At 36.5% G+C, this 18059-nt stretch overlaps 1 protein-coding gene across 1 annotated transcript in view; it reads left to right on the forward strand.

The window, feature by feature from the left end:
- Positions 1 to 18059, forward strand: part of sls (sallimus) — a 111135-nt gene that overhangs the window by 13827 nt on the left and 79249 nt on the right. Inside the window, exons 2-19 of the mRNA XM_085206653.1 lie at positions 1739 to 3398; positions 3499 to 3728; positions 3814 to 5178; positions 5262 to 7118; positions 7227 to 7370; positions 7486 to 7887; positions 7972 to 8370; positions 9696 to 10091; positions 10402 to 11202; positions 11308 to 11559; positions 11654 to 14157; positions 14306 to 14500; positions 14601 to 16008; positions 16105 to 16392; positions 16524 to 16755; positions 16916 to 17087; positions 17171 to 17357; positions 17703 to 18033. Of these exons, the coding sequence (XP_085062779.1) occupies positions 1739 to 3398; positions 3499 to 3728; positions 3814 to 5178; positions 5262 to 7118; positions 7227 to 7370; positions 7486 to 7887; positions 7972 to 8370; positions 9696 to 10091; positions 10402 to 11202; positions 11308 to 11559; positions 11654 to 14157; positions 14306 to 14500; positions 14601 to 16008; positions 16105 to 16392; positions 16524 to 16755; positions 16916 to 17087; positions 17171 to 17357; positions 17703 to 18033 (12823 nt within the window). The remainder of the gene's footprint in view (positions 1 to 1738; positions 3399 to 3498; positions 3729 to 3813; positions 5179 to 5261; positions 7119 to 7226; positions 7371 to 7485; positions 7888 to 7971; positions 8371 to 9695; positions 10092 to 10401; positions 11203 to 11307; positions 11560 to 11653; positions 14158 to 14305; positions 14501 to 14600; positions 16009 to 16104; positions 16393 to 16523; positions 16756 to 16915; positions 17088 to 17170; positions 17358 to 17702; positions 18034 to 18059) is intronic.

Here is an 18059-nt window from a genome sequence, read left to right on the forward strand (position 1 = left end):
TTCATTTGATTTTAATATACTCCTATAATGGAAGCTATCCGGTTTCCAAAAATATATTATACTTAGTTTCCAAAATTATATTCAAATAAATTATTTACATTTCTTGGCTTTGATGCTAACTCAACTCAACATGCAAAATATTGAAAATTAGGCCATCAGTGGGAAACGAAACTTGGCCAGTAGATTTCCTTAGAGAGCAGTTAAATAAGAGAGGATATGCTGAAATTCCTACAGGAATGGAATAAAACGAGATTACACATTTTTAATACTTACGCAAATAAAAGTTACGGACAACAACTAGTAATATTATAAAAAATACTGTTATTATTAACATTTTGTAAAAAAAGGCTTATAAAGTTAAAAAGTAAGGTAGAAATAATGTGAACTTGCTGTTCATACAAAAAAATGTGAAATTACTAGTTACAATTTTTTATCGAACCTGATTGCAAGTATTCTGGTTTGCAGGCGATTATTATGCCTTTTTTTATTTTTATGTCGTTTTCTCAATAATATGACTGCTTTGCGGCGAAGGATTTTCGAATGTAATTTTACCATCAAACTGTATCTCGCGCATACCAGGATAGGCAGAGGGAACATAAGACACACTGTTCTCCATTTTCGCCGAAATCTGGAAATATTAAATATTTCATTTGTTGAGTGGGAATCGAACCCACAACCTGTGCCGTTTACAGTTACACTTTACGCCTTTCCGCCGCAACTGGCCTCTTATATTGATCTTTAATTCCCTTTTTTATTTTTTTTTAACATTTCACGCTGTATCCCGCATATTGTAGAGGGAGCCTAGTATTAAGACATTGCGTTCCCGAAACACACACGCAATTCATCTCTTACTGTGAAAATCATTAATTGACCGAGTGGGAATTGAACCCACAATTGTCACATTTACAGTAACCCGCTGCGCGGCTGCGTCACAACGGTCTCGATTAATCGATTGATCTTTGTAATTCTATATGAAAATTAATATTTTTTATCTTAAAAAAATTATGAATCCGAAATATAGAGTCTCGATACTAGATTCCTTTTATCATTCCCTCAAATTTGAGGAATAAAACAGTGATATATAATTAAATTTATAAAATTCAAAATTAACCTTATATTAAACACATATATATACAAACAAACACGTCCGTGACTTGTTCGCGACCAAAATGGAGTTCGTAATAAGATACGAGTGGTGGTACGAAAATAGCCGCGCGAAAAGAGCTCGCCCGCTCCGTCACCGCTGACTCATGCGCATGCAAGAACTGGGGCCTGGGGTAACTGAAGCGCGGTACTATTGTACACCTGATAGAACAGAATTATTACTAAAAATATGTGTATGCTAATATTATTACGCTGAACATTTTGATTGGTTTACCGCGCTAATCTAAGGAACTGCTGATTTGAATTAAAATATTGTTTTTAATAAAACATAACACACATGTTGTCTTAATAAGCAAATCTTTAGTAAAGTAATGCGAGGTTAGGTTTGATGGCCATAAAAAAACAAATAAATCTAAATAAATTAGCTTCACGCTGCCCGCATCAGGGTCATCAGGGTAAGCAGAGGGAACCTAGTATTATAAATAAATATTTCATTTCCTCGAGTGGGCATCGAACTCACAACGAGTCGCGTTTACAGTCACTCTTTGCGCCCCTCCGTCACGATTGGCCTTATGTTTGATTTATAAGTAACTAAATTTACATTTAATGTAACATACATTCTCCTCTTTTACAGTGGAGAGCTCTGGAGTTGAACGCTTACCTATCGCCTCGGGCAGACCTGGTGACCCATCTCCACCGATTTTCGAGCAAATATTTAAAAATGCACGATTTGCACAAGGAGGTAATGCAAAATTTGAAGGCAAGTTAAGAGGAAATCCTACTCCGGTTGTATCATGGACCAGAAAGAAGGCTCCATTGGTTGAATGTAATAAATATAGTATGAGCTACAATGAACAAACTGGGGACGTGTCTCTGCTAATCAAACAAATTGGTCCTGGTGATGAGGGGGAATATACATGCACAGCGAGAAATCAATATGGTGAAGCGATTTGCTCAGTATATATTCAACCTGAAGGTGTGCCAGTACCCGCACATCAGACCTCACAGCAACAAAGCTACAGGCACGTTAGTGAGAGTGTAGAACACAAATCTTATGGTACTCAAGGCTATTCTTCTGAACAGTCGAGACAATCCCAAAAATACGCATACACAAATGGGTCAGATTACTCATCCACAGAGGATTTTAAAGTAGATACATTTGAATACAGACTTTTGAGAGAAGTATCATTCAGGGAAACAATAACAAAGAGATATATCGGAGAAACTGATATTCAAATAAACACTGAAGTAGATAAGACCATGGGGCCAGTATCTCCACCGAAAATATCACAGAAACCTAGAAATTCAAAGCTTCAAGAGGGTACTGATGCACAATTTCAGGTACAGCTATCTGGCAATCCCAGGCCACGTGTCACGTGGTTCAAAAATGGTCAGAGGATAGTGAACTCGAACAAACACAACATAATAACAACCAACAATCAAACTATCCTTAGGGTAAGAAACACACAAAAGTCTGATTCAGGCCATTACACTCTTTTGGCTGAAAATCCTAATGGTTGCATTGTTACATCAGCGTACCTTGCTGTGGAATCGCCCCAAGAAACTTATGTACAAGACCAAAAATCACAATATACAATTGATACTCAACAAATAGAGACTGAACGAATAGAAATAAGTGAAAAAGCTCTTGCTCCGCAATTTGTTAAGGTCTGCCAGGATAGAGATGTCACTGAAGGAAAAATGACGCGATTCGATTGCCGCGTTACCGGTAGACCGTATCCCGAAGTCACGTGGTTCATTAACGATAGACAAATCCGAGACGATTATAATCATAAGATATTAGTAAACGAATCTGGAAATCATGCGCTTATGATTACAAACGTCGATAGACGTGATAGTGGTGTAGTGACATGTGTAGCGCGAAATAAGAGTGGAGAAACATCTTTCCAATGTCGGTTAAATGTTATTGAAAAAGAGCAAGTTGTTGCTCCTAAGTTCGTTGAACGTTTTAGTACTTTAAATGTACGAGAAGGTGAGCCCGTTATACTGAATGCACGCGCTGTTGGCACACCTACACCACGTATCACATGGCAGAAAGACGGTGTTCCAATTATACCCAATCCAGAGCTACGAATTACTAACGAAGGTGGGGCCTCGACATTAGATATACCCAGAGCCAAGGCGTCGGATGCGGCATGGTATCAGTGCACTGCTCAAAATGTCGCAGGCTCCACAGCAACTCGGGCGAGGCTTTATGTGGAAGTACCAAAAGAGCCTCCACCTGAGCAAAAGCGTCTGCACTTGCCCCGGCCTACAAAAATTATCGAGCCAGAGTAAGTCTTCTATAAAATTTACCTTGCACTTTACGTACATCATTTACTTTATATTCCTTATGTATAATAAGGTATAAAATCTTATTTTTGTTTACTGCAGGCCTGCTCCTGGACCGGAAATTATATATTTAAGGCACGTGGAAAGAGCACGACCATATATTCCTGCGGGTGAAGAAGACCGTGTCTATCCTCCACCTCAATTCATTGTGCCACTTAAAAGTGTTTCACAAATGGAAGGCGGGAAAATTCATTTTGAAACGAGGATAGAACCGGTCGGGGACCCAACGATGAGAATCGAGTGGTTGAAAAATGGTCAAAGTATAGAAGCTAGTAAGTAGTATTGTCAAATTATATAAAAGTACAAATAAATAAATAATAAAGTTAGAGTATTAATACATATTTTTTATTGTTACAGGTTCCAGATTTACTTCTATATTCCGTTTTGGATATATATCTTTAGATATGCTCAGTCTTAATATTCAAGATAGTGGTGAATATACATGTCGCGCAATAAGTGCTACAGGTATGGCAGAAACGAAGGCTATACTACAAGTAACACCTAGAGCTACAATCGAAAGGACCAGTCAACATCCAGGAAGTTTACAATATATTCAACAATTAGAAGACTATTCTAAATATCAACATCAAGAATCCATTGAAGAACAAACATCACAAAAACCACAATTCATTAGACCATTACAAGATCTTGGGGAGCTGCAGGAAGGTAGAAATGCACATTTCGAAGCACAACTTACACCTGTTAGTGACCCAACTATGAGAGTCGAGTGGTACAAAGATGGAAGGTCTATTACAGCTAGCTCGCGAATCACAGCAATCTTCAATTTCGGCTACGTCTCCCTAAACATCATGCACCTACGGGCTGAAGATGCAGGTTCGTATACAGTGAGGGCTGTGAATAGACTAGGAGAAGCCATTAGTACCGCTTCGATAAGAGTAGCAGCTAGAAGCACAGTAACAGCTGACCTGGGCATACCTGAACAACGTAGATATATTGAAAAGACTGAGCAGTTAGAAGCTTATCAACAACAACAGCACCAAAAATATTATCAGGAAGCACCTGAAAGTACTCAGAGACCAGAGTTTAAAACACCAATAAAAGATCAAATAAGCATTAAAGAGGGCGGATTTGCCCATTTCGAGGCTCGACTAGAGCCAATTGGCGACTCTACACTCAGAGTAGAATGGTTAAAGGATGGACGACCAGTCGAAGCTAGTTCAAGAATAACTACATTTTTTAATTTTGGATATGTAGCTTTAACAATTAAATCCGTAACAATTCACGACGCAGGACACTACACATGTCGGGCGTATAATGCACTTGGACAAGCAACTACAAGTGCTAATCTTACAATCATCACAAAGAAAGATATTATAGCTGAATCTCAGCATCCCGGTGGACTGGAAAAAATTCAATATTTAGAAGATTCTAGTAGATACTCGAAAAAATCGGAAGAGGAAGTTAAAATAACACAAAAACCACGATTTCTTGGTCCACTTAAAGGAACTAATAAGATCGTTGAAGGGCAAAGTGCTCATTTTGAGGCTAGAGTTGAGCCTCAAAGTGACCTCACTATGACCGTTGAATGGTACTTCAACGGAAAACAAATAAAATCAGCTAATCGTATTCAAACATATCATGATTTCGGATACGTCGCGCTGGATATTGCTAATGTCCGCTCTGAAGATTCTGGTGTTTATACAGTTGTAGCGCGTAATGCTTCTGGAGACGCCCAACTCAGCGCTTCAATGATAGTTGAAAGTAAGTCATGAACATATTTACCATTTCTTTGTTATTCTACATAGTATTTATGTAATTAATATACATAATATTTCTTTTTATAGCTCGATCCAGCATTGACACATCAAGTATTCACCACGGCTTATACGAAAAGACCCGCCAATTTGAAGAATCGAAATTCGTCGAGCCTATGTATCATATTGAAGAAATTTCAAAATCAAAACCAATCTTTGTTCAACCATTGTCGGACCCACAGCCAGTTTCCGAAGGCAAAAATATTCATCTTGAATGTAGATTGGAACCTATGGGCGACCCAACCATGAGAGTTGAATGGTTCCACAATGGAAGAGCTGTTACAGTAGGTTCAAGATTTAGAACATACTATGATTTTGGCTTTGTAGCATTAGACATCATACATGCTACTTCATCCGATTCAGGTGAATATACTGTTAGAGCAGTTAATCACTTGGGTTCAGCGCACACATCAGCAATGGTTCGAATTATTGAAAGGTCTGACATCTTGACCGAAACGCAAAATGAACAAGCAGTTGAACAGATACAGATGTTAGAAGACGCCGCTCGTAGAAGCCGGCAGGTTCAAGAAGATATTACAGTAATGCAAGCACCACAGTTCTCCAGACCATTACATAATATTGAGACTGTGGAAGGTACTAATGTACATTTAGAATGCCGATTGCAACCAGTTGGCGATCCAACTATGAAAGTAGAATGGTTCTGTAACGGCAGACCTATTAAAACAGGACATCGATTCAGACCAGCCTACGAATTTGATTATGTCGCTCTGGATCTTTTAAGTGTTTATCCAGAAGATTCGGGAGTTTATACCTGCCAAGCAACAAATCAATTAGGAGAAGCAGTCACTTCATGTGCCCTACGAGTAATGGCAAAGAAAGATTTAATTTTTGATTCTCAACATCCTTCTGGATTAGAAAAAATACATTATTTAGAAGACTCATCCCGTTACAAGAAATCTGATATTATTGACGAATCAGTAAATATTAAACCTAGATTCGTCACGAAGCCAAAATCTATTGAAAATGTCAAGGAACGCAACCATGTACACTTTGAATGCAAGCTTGAGCCCGTTACAGACCCTAATTTGAAAGTTGAATGGTTTAAAAATGGCCAACCAGTAACTGTTGGGCACAGATTCCGACCAATCCATGACTTTGGTTATGTAGCCTTAGACATAATTGATCTAATCGCGGAAGATTCCGGTGTATATACATGTAGAGCAGTCAATTTAGTCGGTACTGATGAAGCTAGCTGCAGATTAACATGTCGTGAGACAGCTGATATAATCAGGGCGACCCAAAATGAAGCTGGGTTAGAACAGATTCAGGTGTTGGAAGATAGGTCTAAATATCATAGAACAGATTTTGTTGACGAGGTTACGACTCAGGCTCCAATATTTACTACATCCTTAAAAAATGTAGAAATCAAAGAAGGTCAACGTGCTCACTTTGAATGTCGATTAATACCAGTGTCTGATGCAAGTATGAAAGTAGAATGGTATCATAATAATAAACCATTAAAGAGTGGTTCTAGATTTACAGAAACCAATAACTTTGGTTTTGTGGCACTTGATATTATGTCTTGTTTACCTGAAGATTCGGGCACATACACTTGCCGGGCTATAAATGCTCTCGGCGAAGCTGTTACTTCTGGTGTGGCAGTCGTTCATTCGAAAAAGTCAATTTATCTGGAATCACAACACGAAAATGCATTACCAAGGCTTAATCAGTTAGAAGATTCTTCAAGACATCAAAGACAATCTGCACAGGAAGAGTTTGTTATACAATCGCCCTTGTTTACAATGCCTATGAAAGACATAAGAGTCGCTGAGAACCAAGCAGTACATTTTGAAGCAAAACTCATTCCTGTTGGAGACCCCAAGTTAAGGGTTGAATGGTTGCGTAACGGAGTTCCTATTGAAGCTTGTGAGTAGTAATAATAATATAAATTCTATTGTTAAATTGCAATGTTTATATGTAATATGTTTCTATCGGTTTTATGTACCGTAATAACGTTACACTGTGTTCTTTTAGCTAATCGTATAACAACTATGCATGACTTTGGATATGTCGCGCTAAACATGAAATACGTTAACCCTGAAGATTCTGGCACATATACATGTCGCGCTATTAACGAATTAGGAGAAGCAGTAACATCTTCCACTCTGTTTGTACAATGTAAGTATATTGATTGGATTTAAGCATACATACGAGTATATTAATGTAATCGCAATTAAATAAAGTAAAAGGAAAAATACACACTATACTATAATAATTAAATTTAACATTTTAGCCAAAGCATCTTTACAAATGGAATCTCAACACGAAACTGCTTTACAAAAAATTCAACAATTAGAAGATACATCACGCTATCAACGTAGGGAAGAAGTGGAAGTGGCAGTAAATCAAGCTCCTCGTTTCATTACTCAATTAAACGGACCCTCTAAATTAATAGAAGGCCAAAGTGCTCATTACGAATGCAGAATTGAGCCTTATCCAGACCCAAATATGCGCGTTGAATGGTACTTTAACGGTAAAGTTTTACAAAGTGGTCATCGTTACCGCACTGCTTCCGACTTTGGATTCGCGGCGCTTGATATTCTTACTGTATATGGTGAGGATTCTGGAGAATACACATGTAAAGCTATTAATAATTTAGGACAAGCAACATCTTCCATCAATTTACACGTTCAATGTAAGTTAAAAAATAATAGTTAATAAAATAGAATAAATATATATTACACATTTTATTTTAAATATATATTTTTATCGGTTTTAGCTAAAGAATCTATTATAAGAGATACGCAACATGAAAGTGCATTAGAAAAGATTCAATATTTGGAAGACGACAGCCGATACAAACGAGTGGTGCGTGATGAAGGATTTATTGCTGAGAAACCTCAGTTTGGAAAGCCACTTAAGAATGCTCATGTGCCCGAAGGTCAATACGTACATTTGGAGGCTACGCTTACCCCAGTAAACGATCCAACGATGCGTGTTGAATGGTATTGCAATGGAAGACCAATTCCACAGGGTCACAGATTTAAGACCACTTATGACTTTGGATATGTAGCTTTGGATATTCTTTATGCATATGCTGAAGATTCAGGCACGTATATGTGCAAAGCTACAAATGCCGTCGGTGAAGCTGTTACTACTAGTTCTGTTAATGTAGACGGTATGTAAAATAATAAGCTGATATATCCGTATGTTAAATTATTAACAAACTTGCCACCAGCTCGCGGCTTCGCTCGCTTAAACATGTATTTTTTTTTAATTCTTTTATTTTTTATTTTTATTGTTAATTAAATTTGAATATATGATATCATGATTAAATAACTGACCATGATAATTATTTATATTCTTACAGAGAAATGATCGCTTTTAAGGCACTTTTTTTTAAGAAAATGAATTTGAACAAAATACATTTTAAGATAAAAATTAAAATAGCATACGATTACGTATATAATTCAATTACATACGTAATTGTATCATCATACGTATACGTAAATACAATTACGTATATAATATATATTACTTTTTCTTATATATAACAAAACAGTAAAAATATTTTGTTTGTACATTTAGTATTTTTGACTGAAATAGATAGAGGAACAATTGAGAAGAATATCTAAAAGAAAGCAAAAATATATATTTTTTAATTACTTAAAACATTCACCAATTGCTTTATTTTAACTCAGAAAAAAATTTAAAGTTTGTTTTATCAAAATCAGTCCATTGAAAGTTATCGTCATTTGAATGAACTCAAGGCATTAGTTTGCCTACGAATATATAGCAATCTATAAGCAGGTGTATTAACTCCGCAAATGTAATAATGCAATCATTACAGTTATTTTACAAAGAATATTATGAATCAACAAGCAATGCCTCTAGAATTTGGCAGAAAGTGAGGAACAGAGTGTCTTAACACTAGGTTTTCTCTGCCTACCGCATACACAGCGGATACAGCGTGAAGCTGGTGATTAATTATATCACACCTTGGGTTACATTATTACATCTTTATTAGGGAACCGTATTTATTTTGAAAATGTAATATGGCCTATGTTGCTCAGTGAAGTCGTAGCTTTCTAATAGTGAAAGAATTTTTGAAATCAGTCCGGTTCTTTTTGTGGGAAAACAATACAAACATACATACAAATAAATAAAAGCTTTTAAAATACGAATGTTTCCTCTTTATAATATTTGTATGAATATACATAAAATATAAATAAATATATTTTATAATGTCGTGACGAACTTGGCGCAGTGGGGCTGTGCCTGACTCCGAGCGTTGTGTGTGTTCGATCTACACTCAGGGAAATGAACTAATTTTATTTTGAAAATCAAAGCGCGGCGTTAAGTTTCACCACTAAATACACAACAGCTTGACACTGCATATATATTTGAGACATAACGTAAAGCTGAATTAAATAAAAAAAATGCAACTAACAAACATTACAATTACATTAACTAATGAACTATGTATTTTGCTTTAATTTTTAGCTAAAGCATCTCTCTACTTGGATACTTTGGATGAACAACGGTTAAAGAAGATTAAAGAACTCGAACAATATGAAAGACCTAAAGCCATTGAAGAAGAACAACCAGGACGGAGACCTGTATTTTTAACAGCCTTAACAAGTCTAGAGAACCTCAAAGAAGGTGACCGTGCTCATTTCGAATGTAGAGTTGAACCAATTAATGATCCAGATCTCAAGATCGAGTGGTTCCTCAATGGTCAAAAGATAAAGACAGGGCATAGATTTAGAACGACGCATGACTTCGGTTATGTCGCGTTAGATATATTATATTCCTACGCAGAAGACTCCGGTACCTACATGTGCAAGGCTACTAACAAACTCGGAGAAGCAGTCAATACGTGCACGTTGAAGGTTGCAAGTAAGTTACGTTTGATATTTTTTTTGTCAAATCGCATAACATCATATTTGCGCCCGTTAAGGTACAGCGGCTCAGTGTCTGACTGTAAACGCGACAGTTGTGGGTTCGACTCCTACTCAGGGAAATGAATTATTTTTATTTTCTCACTCTAGGAATAATTTAAAACACGGAATTCATTTCCCCCACTTAACACACTGTCTTAGAATCTCTGTCTACCCTTCAATATGCGGGATATTGCGTGATGCTAAAATATAGATATTTTTAATTAATATACATTAATAAATATATTAATAATAATATTTATTTACAGGCCACAGAAATATAATTTTAGATACACAACATCCTAATGGTCTCGAAAAGATTAGGAAACTGGAGGCACAGGGACATACAGCAAGAATGGAGGTAGAAGAGCCAAAGATATCGCCTCCAAGATTTGTTACAGAACTCAGAGGGACGACACATGTTTTTGAAGGACAAACGGCACACTTTGAATGTCAAGTCGAACCTGTACATGACCCTAATTTACGCATAGAGTTCTATCATAACGGCAAAGCATTGCAATCTGCGTCACGGTTCCATATCACTTTTGATTTTGGTTACGTGTCATTGGATATTCAGCACTGTGTACCCGAAGATGCCGGTGAATATTCTGTCAAAGCAATAAATGCTCTTGGTCAATGCACTTCCGCAATATCAATGACAGTAACCGCAAAAGGTAGTATTATATCGGAATCTCAACGTCCTGAAGGTCTCGAGAAAATCCGAGAGTTAGAATCAGCGGAACCATTTAAACGACCGGAAATTCCTGAGCCCGTTACTAGACAAAGGCCAGTATTTACACAACCACTTCAAAATATTGATAACATTCAAGAGGGGCAAACTGCACACTTTGACTGTAGGCTTATACCAGTTGGAGACCCAACGCTAAAAGTAGAATGGTTCAGAAATGAAAAACTCATTGAGGATAGTTCCAGAATTACTAAAACTCATGATTTTGGCTACGTATCCATGAGTATATCTCATGTGCGTGATGAAGATGAAGGCGTTTACATGTGCCGAGCATCAAACCTTCTTGGTGAAGCTGTAACTACCGCTGCAATGAGGATAAAAAGTAAGCATATTAGTATTTACATACTAATATTAATGTATATTCTTAATGTTTAAAAATAAATAATAATTTGCAAAATTTTCCTAAATATTTTATTTTTTGAAACAGCGAAAGCAGCTATTCAAATGGACACGCAACATCCAGAAGGAATGAGAAAAATCCAGAAACTAGAAGAATCTCAACCCAGGAAACCTGATGAACCTGAGCGAGACTTTGAGAAACCGATCTTCACTCAAGTTCTCACTGGACCATCGGAGCTATGGGAAGGACAACACGCTCACTATGAAGCCCGAGTAGTACCTGTCGGTGATCCAAGCTTAAGATTTGAATGGTACATAAATGGCGTTGAATTGAAAATGGGTATGTTGAAACATTAAACAAATATAACAACAAGTAAATATGTAATGCACAGGTGCAAGAATAAAATAAATATATTCCTTCTTTAATTTTACAGGTTCACGTTTCCGCACCACACATGACTTTGGTTTCGTGACATTAGATATCAATTCGGTTGTAGCTCAAGATGCAGGATTATATATGTGTAAAGCTATTAATAGAGCAGGAAGCACTGTTTCTTCTACTTCTCTAAAAGTCAAAACAAAATCAACAATCGTCGATGAAGCACTTAGACCAGAGTCATGGCAACAGATTCAAATGAAAGAAGCTGCAATGAACAAAGTACCTGAAATGTTTATTGACACAGGTGTACAGCAGGCTCCTATATTTACTACCCATCTTAAGAGTTATGAAAAACTTGTTGAAGGGCAACATGTTTACTTAGAAGCTCAAGTGGAACCTCGCACTGATCCCAATCTAAGAATTGAATGGTTCAAAAATGGCGTGTCACTAACAACTGGATCTAGATTAAAGAGCACTTTCGATTTTGGACTTGTTACACTCTCTATAAACTCTTTAAGAATTGATGACTCCGGAATTTACACTTGCAAAGCAACTAATTTAATCGGTGAAGCCGTATCTACTGCATCTATAAAGATCGAAGACCGCCATTGGTTACTTGGTGAATCTCTTCACCCCGAATCATTAGACCGAATAGGTGCTTTAGAACAACCTAAACCAGGTAAACCTGAATCCCCAGAGCCAGTATATGAAACACCAGTATTTATTACCCATCTGAACAACATATTATGCAAAGAGGGTGACAATATTCACTTTGAATGTAATGTTGAACCTTCTAGAGATCCAACTCTTAAGATTGAATGGTTCTTCAACAACAAACCCCTTCCATCAGGAACTCGATACAAAAGTATACATGATTTTAGTTATGTATCACTGGACATTAATCATACCTACGAGGAAGATTCTGGAATTTATACTTGCAAAGCTACTAACAGCAAAGGATCTGCAACAACTTCTGGAACCTTAAGATGTACAGGTGATAAGCATATCTATTTAGACACTCAACATCCTCAGGGGAAAGTAGGCTTAGAAGCAGTAGAACAAGCCGAAGAGGCAAGATTAGCCAAAGGACGAAGATCATCAGTCCCAGATGTAGAATATCCTAAGCCAGAATGGGTGGTGCCTGTTATAGCAGAGCAGCAATTAATTGAAGGACAAGCACTTCATTTAGAAGGTCAAGTAAATCCTAAAAATGATCCTGATCTAAAGATTGAATGGTACTTTAACGGCAAAGTTCTGGAACAAGGCTCACGATTTAAGCTCTCAAGTGACTTTGGATTTGTTACATTAGATTTGACTGATGTTTATGAAAGAGACAGTGGTATTTATACTTGCAAGGCGTACAATAAAAGAGGAGAAGCATTTACATCATCCACGATTTATTGCAGCAGCAAAGAAAACCTTATTGAAAGGACACAACATCCCAAAGGAAAAGAAGGGTTGGAAAAAATTCAAAATCTTGAAGAATCACTTCGTAGAGAACCTGGACAAAAGCCAGATGATGATACAGGACGCCCACCAGAATTTGTTACCGTATTCCAAGATATCACTGATATAAGTGAAGGACAAATTGCACATTATGAAGCTTCCTTGATACCTACAGGTGACCAAAGTATGGTAATAGAATGGTTCTATAATGGAAAAACTATCGAAGCCAGTCATAGAATACGTACAGTATACGCATTTGGAATGGTTGTTCTTGAAATTCTCGGAACAAAAACATCTGATTCTGGTGTATATTCGTGCCGAGCCACTAATAAATGGGGACAAGCAGAAATAAGCGTGAAATTGGAATGTGTTGATAAAAGCAAGGGTCAAAAACCTAAATTTACTACTCATATACAAAACATCGAAGGTCTCAAAGATGGTCAATCAGCACATTTTGAGTGTACTGTTGTACCTGTAGATGACCCTGATATGAAGATCGAATGGTACCATAACGGTCAACCGTTACGTCATTCAACAAGAATAAAAACTATATCTGATTTTGGCTTTGTTGTTCTCGATATAGCTTACACTCAAAATCACGATACAGGTGAATATGTATGCCGTGCTTACAATAAATATGGCGAAGACTTTACTAAAGCTACCATATCTTGCTATGGTAGAGGTGGAGTTTATTCAGATACTTTACAACCCGAGTCTCTAGCAAAGATTAGGGAGCTAGAAAGCTTACAAGGATTACAGCAACAAGCTCCTGCACCAGCCTCTGCTGAACCTCCGAAATTCATCACCCAGATACAAGATGTAACAAAATTAATTGAAGGCCAAAGTGCTCATTTTGAAGCAAGATTAGTACCAGTTGATGATCCTGATCTAAAAGTCGAATGGTTCTATAATGGTAAAAAATTACCACATGGTCATAGATATAGAACTTTCCATGATTTTGGAATAGTCATATTGGATATTTTATACTGTTACGAAGAAAATTCCGGAGAATACGAATGTGTGGCTACAAATAAATTGGGTCGTGATTCTACGAAGGCAATCCTAAAATGCACATCAAAGGAGAACTTAATTCTGGACTCGCAACTACCGCGGGTTTGTATTATACAATTATTTATTATACAAATTAAAATATTTAATTTTATGTACCTAACAATCTTCAACAAATATACAGGAGAATATATGTTGTTTTTCGCATAATGATTCTAAAATTTCATTCATAACATAATTTAATATATTTCAGGGCATGGAAGGTGGGCTGGAAAAGTTACAAACATTGGAGGATTCCATGATTCGGAGAAAGGAAACTGAAGTAGAAGAAAAACGTGGAAAAGCCCCTGTCTTTACTGTACCCTTATCCAATATTGAAAACTTAAGAGAAGGTGAAAACGCTCACTTTGAAGCCCGTTTAACGCCCACAGATGATCCTAACCTTAAGGTAATATATTTCAAAAGTAAAAATAACATATTATGAAAAAAAAAAATAATAAAATATATATTAATAACTGCACAAAAGTAATAAAAAACATCATTTTTAGGTTGAGTGGTATTGGAATGGAAAGTCATTAAAGGCTGGTTCGAGATTCAGAACTTTCTGCGATTTTGGATTTGTTATTCTAGAAATCTCTCCAACTTATCCAGAGGACTCCGGTGAATATTCTTGTAGAGCATATAATAACTATGGCGAAGCTGTTACAACTGCTTCAATGAAAGTTCAAGGTAAAAGAAATATAATTCTGGAGTCTCAGTTACCCAAAGGAATGGAAGGTACTATAGACAAAATTGCTGCTTTAGAAGGTTATACTGGTACTGTTGACAATCTCACTCCAGAAGCTGAAAGTGGAAGTCCACCTGAATTTGTAACAACGCCGTCTGATCTTATTTTAACTGAAAATTCTTCAGCTCATTTTGAGTGTCGGTTAATCCCTGTTAACGATTCTAGTATGACAGTTGAATGGTTCCATAATGGCAAAGCACTCTTAACAGGTTCAAGAGTAAAGACTATTAATGATTTTGGATTTGTAATATTAGAAATTGGTGGCGTTTACCAACGTGATGCAGGTCTATATACTTGCAAAGCCACAAACCGCCATGGAGAAGCGACAGTATCATGTAAGCTTCAAGTCAAAGGTAGACAAGGTATTATACTTGAACCTCAATTGCCATCGCAATTTAAATCTGGAACTGAGAGCATCCAGAAATTAGAAGAGACTCTACATAAGCGTGAAGAAATAGCTATCGAAGATGAAAAACCAAATCCTCCAAGATTTACTGTAGAAATTAAGGATAACCTAGATATAAATGAAGGTGGTCCGATTCATTTTGATTGTCGTGTTGAACCTGTGGGAGATCCCACGATGAGAATAGATTGGTTCCACAATGGCAAACCTTTTGCAACAGGTTCTAGAGTACACATGCTTAACGATTTCGGCTTTATTGCCTTGGATATAGACTATATTTATGCAAGAGATTCAGGAGAATATACCTGCCGAGCAACTAATAAGTGGGGCTCAGCCACAACAACAGCTAAAGTTACATGCAGCACGAAACGTGATATTATTTTAGAGTCCCAATTACCACAAGGAATGAGTGGCGAAAAAATTAAAGAACTAGAAAAGGGACGTGTGAGCGATGTTCCTAAGGAAGAACCTATTGTAAGCAGTCCTCCTAAATTTATTACACAAATTCAGTCGCACACTATTGAGGAATCTGAATCCATTCGCTTTGAATGTCGCGTAGAACCAAAAGAAGATCCTAAGCTTCGTATTGAGTGGTATAGGAATGGTAAATTACTACCCTCTGGCCACAGATTCCGCACAGTATATGACATGGGTTTTGTGTCTCTTGATATATTATATGTTTATGCGGAAGATTCTGGTGAATACGTTTGCCGAGCTGTAAATGACTTTGGAGAAGATTTTACAAAAGCTACTGTGTCATGTAAACGTAAGTTTATTTTCATTATTCTATCTGGTATAATATGATTGTAAGTTACATTCATAATGTTATCCTTTTTACTAACTTTTACTACTTTTACTATAGAACTTCCAGACATCATATTACAAAATCAAGTACCCAAAGGCATGAAGAAATCCGAAGCACTGACGCAAATGGAAGCTACAATTAAAAAATACACCTCTGAAGTATTTCTTACTGAGGACGACCTCTATGACGTTGATAAAAAGCAACCACCAAGATTCGTAACACAAATACAAAGCCAAACAACACTTGTCGAAATGGAATCAACAAAATTTGAGTGTCAATTAGCACCAGTTGGCGATCCTAATATGAAAGTTGAATGGTTTTTCAACGGCAAACCTTTATTGCACAGTAAGTATCAGTGTTATATATAAAGCGTTAAACTTAAATAATAATAATACATAGCTATAGTTTAATATTTCATAACTATCTGTACTCTATCTTCCCATCATTTTTTTAAAAGAAGCAATCCTTATTTTCAGAAAATCGTTTCACTCCAATTTACGACTTTGGATACGTTGCAATGAACTTTGGCTGGGTATATCCTGAAGACAGCGGTGAATATTTATGCCGCGCTACAAATCTTTACGGTATGGATGAGACAAAGGCTGTAATTAAGACAGCTGGTAAGCCAGGCATCGTTTATGATTCTCAGCTACCTAAACATATGAAGAGTATTGAGAAAATAAGAGAAATGGAAGCTTCTTGGCAAGTGTAAGTAAATTTATATTTACTATACATTTATATTTACCCTACAAACACTTACATTATATTTACCTTATTTACATTTTAAAAGTTATGTAAATAATATGTATTTATATGGTTTATTATTATGGTTAATTTATTTATATTGTACTTTTTTTTAATAACATAGAGCACCTGAACAAGCTATTGAAGAGGCTAAACCACGAGCAGCACCTGTATTTGTTAGCCGCCCCGAACCAGTAACCGTAGAAGAAGGAGAATGGGCAAGATTTTGTTGTCGTGTTACAGGTCATCCAAAGCCCCGTGTAATGTGGCTTATTAATGAAAATACAATTGTTAACGTAAGTCCTGACTAATATAAATTAAATCCCTTTCTATGTTTCATTTATTTAATTCGTTACTCGTTTATTTCTTATGATTCCAGGGTTCTAGATATAAGCTAACGTATGATGGAATGTATCATCTTGATATACCAAAGACTAGACAATATGACACTGGTAAAATTGAAGTAATTGCACGAAGCTCAGTAGGAGAGGCATTAGCAACGACCGAACTTAAAGTTATCCCGAGACACGACGATTATAGAGGTGTTTTGAAAAATGCACCAAGACGTAAGTATTTACACTTTTACATGATACACGTAGATGACGTTTTCAAAGCTTAAAAAGATGTTATCTATGCTTGTAATTTACCAAATCTGTCTGGGAGAAAAAATAAGGCTTTGCGATTCTGCTGCACTAACACAAGTCCACAAATCACGCACACTCCACATTCGCTTTCGCACAGAAATCCTTTGCTTCCTTAAGTCCTTCCCTTCAATTCACCTATGCGAAGATCTGCTGCTATTCACCTGCTTCTACTGCCTTAGCATCGGAATTTCAAAAAGGTATGTTTTTAAATTTTACTGAGAATTATATTAAATTTAATATTATCTAATAAAATAAATCGTTATACAGCTTGGTATGATGAAACAACCCAATATCAACGCAATGAAACCGAATTAGAGAAAACATTCGAAGAAAGACAAACTATGCAACGACAGGGAGTCATTGATCATAGACCTGAATTAAAATCAAAGGTCATTAAAGATTCTGAAACTGAATGGCAACAGACAGTAAAGAAGAAGAAGAGTGAAGAATACTACAACAAGCTCCAGGAGCTAGAGAATGAACAAATTGTTAAAGAAAGTAGATTAAGAGAATCATCACATCAATATGCCATCCCTGGAGAGAAAGTAACTACCTCTTCAGTGGCCAGAAGTATGGCGCAAAAATATGAAGATAATTTGTAAGTAACTTTAACATTTTTCATTG

Source organism: Heliconius melpomene, chromosome 21, assembly GCF_056956725.1.
Source record: "Heliconius melpomene rosina isolate 202511_hmr_F chromosome 21, ASM5695672v1, whole genome shotgun sequence".
Taxonomy (NCBI): domain Eukaryota; kingdom Metazoa; phylum Arthropoda; class Insecta; order Lepidoptera; family Nymphalidae; genus Heliconius; species Heliconius melpomene.